Source organism: Anguilla anguilla, chromosome 1 (assembly GCF_013347855.1).
Source record: "Anguilla anguilla isolate fAngAng1 chromosome 1, fAngAng1.pri, whole genome shotgun sequence".
Taxonomy (NCBI): domain Eukaryota; kingdom Metazoa; phylum Chordata; class Actinopteri; order Anguilliformes; family Anguillidae; genus Anguilla; species Anguilla anguilla.
In genome coordinates, this window is record NC_049201.1 from 44603294 (window position 1) to 44610367 (window position 7074).

General features: G+C 41.7%; 1 protein-coding gene across 1 annotated transcript; it reads left to right on the forward strand.

The window, feature by feature from the left end:
• The first annotated feature begins 135 nt into the window (after nucleotides 1-135).
• Nucleotides 136-3595, forward strand: psmg2 (proteasome (prosome, macropain) assembly chaperone 2). Its single transcript, XM_035390635.1, has 7 exons — nucleotides 136-321; nucleotides 499-670; nucleotides 799-857; nucleotides 1127-1245; nucleotides 2192-2365; nucleotides 2556-2676; nucleotides 2763-3595. The coding sequence occupies exons 1-7, from the start codon at nucleotides 265-267 to the stop codon at nucleotides 2841-2843; spliced, it is 783 nt and encodes a 260-aa protein (XP_035246526.1). The 5' UTR covers nucleotides 136-264; the 3' UTR covers nucleotides 2844-3595.
• Nucleotides 3596-7074: the final 3479 nt, after the last annotated feature.

Below are 7074 nucleotides of genomic sequence, written 5' to 3' on the forward strand. Positions count from 1 at the left end.
TATTTATAAAATGAGTATGTTAATTAATGAACAATCTTGATGGACTTAAATTATTATTGTAATTTAAAAATAGTTTGACATTTTTATCAGGCATTATCTAAAGCGCCCTACAACTGAACAATACGTCATGAAACGACTCGGCACAAGAAGGACCCAAAGGTGCATGGAGGAAAAGTAAAACAAGTGGTTTCCTTATGACATTATAGATAACGAAGTTTTAAACAGTTTCATTATATATAGGGGCTTTCAAATTTTACTTACATCATGTTTATACCTATTGAAAACACTTCACCCTGCTTCAAAGAATTTACCTTGGTTATGGTATGTTAAGCGCCGTGCCATTCGATAACGAAACTATTCATGCTCCATTGTCATTGCCGACAATAATTGATTGGCTTACTTATCTAGGTGTTTTTTTTTTTTTACAAATTGTGTCTTATATAATATATTCGTTTAATGCTTTCTCTGATTTATTTCACAATTCGTGCGTTTAAACAGCCTGCTGTATCCGTGGGGAATGTTGGCCAACTTGCGACAGACCTCATAATTTCCACCCTCAACATGCCTCGAGTAGGGTACTTCCACACCGACTGCCTTATTCCCTTGGCAGGGAACAATCCTTATGCACCATCCGCAGATAATTCAGCTGAATTGTGCACGACCGCAGAAGGTATGTATGGAAGTTCGCTACATCCATGACTGTAATAACATCGCCATCCTATTGCAGATGTTCTTATTCTGGTTGTTAATGTTAAGTGTTGCCAATGAGCTGTCATGTAATATGTAACTTTTATGCAGTTTACTCTTTGCCTGACTTGAAGTTGACTGTGCTGCAGATTCGGTCCCCAATCATTCAGGTAATACCGACATCTATTCAACGTGAACATTTCTATGTACTGTAAACATCACATGTAAATATATCGTCACTCGTTACTGAACATTGAACCACAGAAACCACTGTGGACAGTTAAGTTGAGCTGTCATTAATGAGTCTACACTGATAATAGTTATGTCAAGCTGCTAATAATGTTAGATAACGAAGAATTGAAATTGAGCTTTTTGTCTTGAAAATTCGTACTTATACTGAGAATTTTGAAGTTGCGTTTATTTCCTCCCTTTCCTTTAGACGAAGCGTAAACAATTTCGTAAGCTGATTACTTCCTGGATCAAGTCTAGTGGCTTTGCTCGAACGGTTTTACTGTCCAGCAGTCATGCTTACCAGAGAGATGACCAGCAGATTCACAGGTATAAAACTAGCTCTTAATTTGAACGTTTATTTCTATATCTGTTGTAGAGTTGCTCTGGCCTTACAGTCATTACTTTCATGGGATTGATAATGCCAGAACGCTCCATGCCATTATGGTTTCAAGTGCTTTGATTACTGTTTGTTTAACAAAACTTGTGATGGGCTTAGAGGTTTAAAACCATTTTTCACTATACTGTACATTTTGCTAGCTAACTCCATCACTTAGTTCACTACTGCCTATCAATTGGCTTATGTTCATTTTTAATGTAGGCTAAAACTGCTCATGGGTTTTCATACATTGCCGAATCATTCACATTATATCATTCACACAGATATGATTCTATCAAATTTCAGTTGACAATTTTTTAAATGTTGCACGCTGAAGTATAACAGCATTGGTACAGCCATTGTAATTTTGCACGTTGCACTTCATTTATCTTTGTTATTTGGAATTGAGATGAATGTTAATTTCCAATCATGGAGTGGGAATTTTTAAATATGCTCATTCCATGGTTGAAAATGAATACATTAAATATTAAAACGGTGTCCCCTAACCCGTTTGCTTCCTAATGGCCTGTAACTGTTGTAAAACTATTGTCAGTTGTGACTCCAGTGCAATGGCTTCAGTGCTGTTGTTTGCCTAAAGCTGCATGTCTGCACTTATGTAAGTCGCTCTGGATAAGCGTCTACTAAATGTAAATATCATACAATAGCTATGTAAATAAGCACACACGTGCTGTCTATTTTTTAATATAACCTCTTAAAAGGTGATCCCAGTTTTTGTCACCATTTCATTCTTTTCAACAAGACAGACAAGAAGTGGAGTCAAATATGTTTAGGTGTCTTCCCGCAGGATTTCACCACGGATTTTTGCCTTTATGGAAAGTTGAAGCATACTGTGAAAGTGTGAATGTGAGCGTTTCGGTGCTGCCTCTCTCTCTCCAGCGCTCCTCTACGGTACCTTCTGAGCCCGGCCATGCAGCGCATCGCCGGCGACGCCCTGAAGGAGCTGGAGTGGAGCGAGATGGAGAGGGTGAAACTCTTCCCCGGGATCAGCGAAACGGAGGAAAGGCTCTACATTCCGGGAGGGGGCGTCACTAAAGGCCTCTATGTAGACTGGTGCGTCTGACTTGGACGTCTGCGATTACTTTCCCTTCAGTTACTAAGGATATACCTGTTATGCGGGATTTGTAAGGAGCTTAAATGACGCTGTGAACTGCCGCTGTTGCTTTAGCAAGGAAATTAAAAGAAAATCAAAATGGTCCACTGTGAGCGGAAACTTTCTTTTAATCGGACCTTTTGTTTCCAGCTGTTCTGAAGACATCCCACTAGCAGTGGTGTTGACCTTCTGCTCTGAAGGCGACAACATCCCAGACGCCTTCGCCCTTGTCAACCATCTTAACGACTGGCTCCACCTGGTGGGCAAACCTGTAAGTGTCCTTTCCATGGCCGCTGTGTTTGTGGCATGATTGTAGTGGCATGGATAACATGTTCACTTTTCTTCCCTCTCTTTCAGGAAAATGCACGCTCGCAGTGGAAAGCCCCCTGCTCGTGGAGACTGCTTTTCGGAAGTGGCATTCCCCCGGCCATCTTCTGAGGGCGGGGCCGCCTGACCTGTCCTCTCGCAGCCGGCGCCCCCTGCTGCTGACACAGGGAAATGGGCTGTCTGCCCGCCCATGCCCTGCAAAAGGATCAACTGATGGGCTCTATGTAGACTGATATGATCATTTTCCCTTTATATCTCAGTTTTCATCTCCATATTGTGGCTAGCTTTGTTAGGTGCCCATTGTCTGCTCTCTCCATGGCAACCACCTGTGGGATGTGATTTCTGGATCTCATTCAGTAGCACTGGTGTCATGGTGACTGTAATGTAATGCCAATAGTGGCCGTGCACTCAGAATGTAGAGGCTTATGTAAAAAAATATGGATATTATCTTTGGTGGTAGAAAGTATATTTAATTTTGTATCACCAAATCTGAGTTCAGGTGAAAATTGAAATTTTCACAAAAAAAGAAAAATCTTATCGCAGGAGTTCCTGTGTGTACTCTCTGCAGATCAGTTGACCAAATAAATGCATTCGATCTTAAAACACAGGTAGATAATAAAGTGATATGTTTATTTAGGCACACAAAAAACAACCAGATCCTGCCCCAAAGTACCTGTTTTTAATGAGTATATTTTGTATGTTACGTTTGCTTTATCACAAAAATGTATCGACTCCATGGATATTCAATCCTTTTGACCCATGCAATTAATGCATGACATTATGTTGCACTTCGGGTATGTAAATAAACCCTATTGGCTATTGCGCATCATTTGCAATTTTGTAATAAATGGATGTCATTTGAAGTTGCATGTGTCACCATTATAGAATTTTGACTTGACTAATTATCTTTAGCATTGCTGTTTTTCCTCAAGTGAGGACACCCGCAGGTTCAGTGACTCTCTTCCGTGCCTCTTCCCCTAGGCGATAGATTAAACTGAAGTGGATCCAGTTGCGCTGACACAATCGTGAAGCACAGTGATGTGCTGTTCTTGGCACGGCGGTGTGACTTGTGGCCTGTCGCTGCTGGAGAACGGCAGCGGCGTTTCTCCAGGTCGTAAAGTTCTCGCGCCGACACCCCCAGACGACGTGCCGCTCCGCGCCCGCTCGGTCCGCGCTCCAGCCTTGGCTCGGTCGCGGTACAGCTGGCGTCCATCTTGATTATTCCCCAATCTTTCTCTCTGATGCCCAGTTGTGTTCTTAGGCTCTTTCATGTCCGCGCTGTCTCCCTGTCGCTTTGGGACTGCTCAAATGGGCACGCTCATCCCGCTGAAGTGGATGCTACCAGTGTCTACCTTTTGCTTTTCCAGTCCACTGACTGGGCTGCATAGTCCTTTCATTACAGTAGTGCACTTGTAGCGGGTGCTGTTTTTGTGTGTGTGTGTGTGTGTGTGTGATGAGTTCGGGGCGGCAATCCTGACTAAAATCCCTCTCTTCCTGAGCAGCGTGCCAGTAAATTGCACCCCCCCCCCCCACATGACTCCCATCCAGACTGGAATGAACGGTCGGTATGTTGGGCAGCAGTATAGCATAATGGTTAAGGAACTGGCCTTGCAACCACAGAGCATGTGCATTCGATTCCCAGCTGGGGCGCTGCCAATGTACTGGTGAGCACGGTACTTAATATGAATTGCTTCAGTAAAATATCCAGCTGTCTAAATGGATTGTATGTAAAAGCGTCATCAGGGTTGGTTGCTCTGGATAAGAGTGTCCGCTAAATACCTAAATATGTGTTCTATCATTTTCATTAGGCTTAATGTTCAGCGGGTTAAATCACTCATGACCTATGCACAAGCACTTCACTGATTAATGAAGTGATGCTGTGCTTTGGCAACACTTCCAAAATGCTGCTATCATAAATTTGCCAATATTTAACAATAATTTTATTAAGCAACAAAATAACAGTCTGTTCTACATGAAAAAAGAACACTGACCCGAAGGTCTATTTTTTTGGCAGACATAATTTATTTTTTCTACAGTTGTAAAAACAAGAATGTGTTTGTAAGTATCATAAGCCATGGATTCTGTTCTGTGGGTGTATGCGAGTAGGTGGGTTGTTGGCTCACTTCTTGCTCAACTCAAAATGAATAAAATTCTCAGAAGTGTAAGATTTATGTAAATCTCTTCGGTCTGTCATGGCCAGACACAAAGGCCCAGTTGGAAAAATTATTAAAGCTTTGGAATATAAAAAGAGAGAAAAGATTTCTCTTTAAAACCACTGTGTTGATGTAGTCTGAATTCACTGACAATGAGCATTTATAATGTGCTTTGTTGTGTATCTAAAAGGTGAAGCCAAGTGGAATACTGTGTGTGCTGCAGCTCAAGCTGGAGAAATAAATTGCACTTCTTTTGTTGTTGAAAATTTTATTTTGTTTGAATTAAGAAAATAAATAAATAAGCCAATGGCCCACCTACACGAATTCCCATGAAACTGATGTCATGGCTTACTGTGCAATACGCTTTAAGAAAATAAGCTAGTTTTTTGTACCTGGGGAAAAAATACAGGATATTATTTCTGGCAAAGATCTCTGGACTCATTCTGCTACTTTACTTAAATATATCTGTTAAATGCAGGCACATTAAATGTGAGAAAATATTGAATAATAAGTGATACTGAATAAAATTACTCAAATTATGACTTGACTTGAAATTATGATTACAATCAACATCTGTTGTAAACATTTTTCTAGCACAAACTAAACACTTATTTCCCATCAGTGGTGATTCATATGTGCTACATATTCCATTTTCTTTATATTAGGACAGACCTATTATTTATTGCTCCCGTAAACCCAAATAATACATGTTCCCAGACACTATTAAATTGGCTGTGATTAAGGACAAGACGAGCCTTTTTGCTTTAATGGTGCCGGTCACTTTGTTGGATTGATGAAATTACTGCTGCCATCAGCCTGTTCTGGAAACATTGAATCAATTCCTGGAAAGGGGGTAGAAATGATGCCCGTGTGTAATTTTACCTGCAGTGATTCCGCTAAGTAATTCAAATCATAACCATAATGAAATTGTGACTCACCGGTAACAAGTGGGTGGCTGAGCATGCGTGAGTGGGGGAGAAAGGGAGCGTGGGGCATTTTGACCTTTTCTAAAGGGAGATTGTAACACCCACTTAATACCCCCCCAACCCACCCCCCAAACCAACACCCTCTTCACCGTGTCTGAAGGGAAACAGCCTGATTTAGCATAAACGGCTACATGCCCGTCAGAAAGCAGCAGAAAATTAAAAATGCGAGTGACTGGAAGGCCCCTTTTGAAGTGTCTGCTGAGTGTGACCTCGTTGCAGCAGTTCACCACAGGGATCGACTTCTGACACATTTCTGGCCTCTGAGTGGGACTCAATCCAATTGAGTGAGGTGGGAGGTGGGAGGTGGGGGTGGGGGGGGTGGAGAAACCAAGAGAAACAATAGTGCGCTTCTGGGAATGGGACACTCGTATATCAACTTGCGGCCTCTTCCTGAAAAGTCACTCAAAAAAGAGCGAATGCAGAGATTCCAGAAAAATCTTTGATCCCAGCCCCCAGAGTGGACAAGTGGATCAGAGCTGGCGGATTAATTGGACGTGGTCCTGCTCGAGGGGACTCACGATACCGAAGAACTGGGTTCACAATTCACATCAGAGCTTTGATCCTGTAGACAATAGGTTTAACACATTTAGCTTTACTGGCAATACTTCTAGTCTTACTGTAAATGTCTCTCTGACAGAAGGTTCTTTCTGTTATCTTGTCACGGAAGAGTCCTACCATTAAAATATAAACATTTTTTTTTTTTAGATGATCCTGAAATTGCCGTGTATCCCAGATGACATGCGTCATGGAATCTTTTGCGAATGTCACAGGATACTGTGGTTTCGGATCTGGCACAATTCCTGGGTCCTTGCGTTCATTGTTTTTGCACTCTGTGAGCAAGAAAATATGGTATTTTGAGATAAATATTTTTAGAGATCTTTTCTGTCGCCTTGGTGCACTGCTGTTCAAAAGGTCACCGGTGCATTTCTCTGCTACTCCAGATTGCTTCATCTGTCAAGCGCTTCATTTGGTCAATTTGTAAAGCTGTCAATGGAAAATGAATTTGGGGTTTCAAGGGAATATAAGCAGAGTGCCCTGTGTCTCAGAGAATCAATACCGATTCAGAGAAAAGGCATTCCTGTGGTAAAATTTAATAACAGGTTACAAATGTGACAATTGTTTACCCTGCTGTGGCTGGAATAGCATTAGAATCTGGACTCACCAGGTAAAACCCACTTTGAACCTTACTGCAGCTCCGTTGAC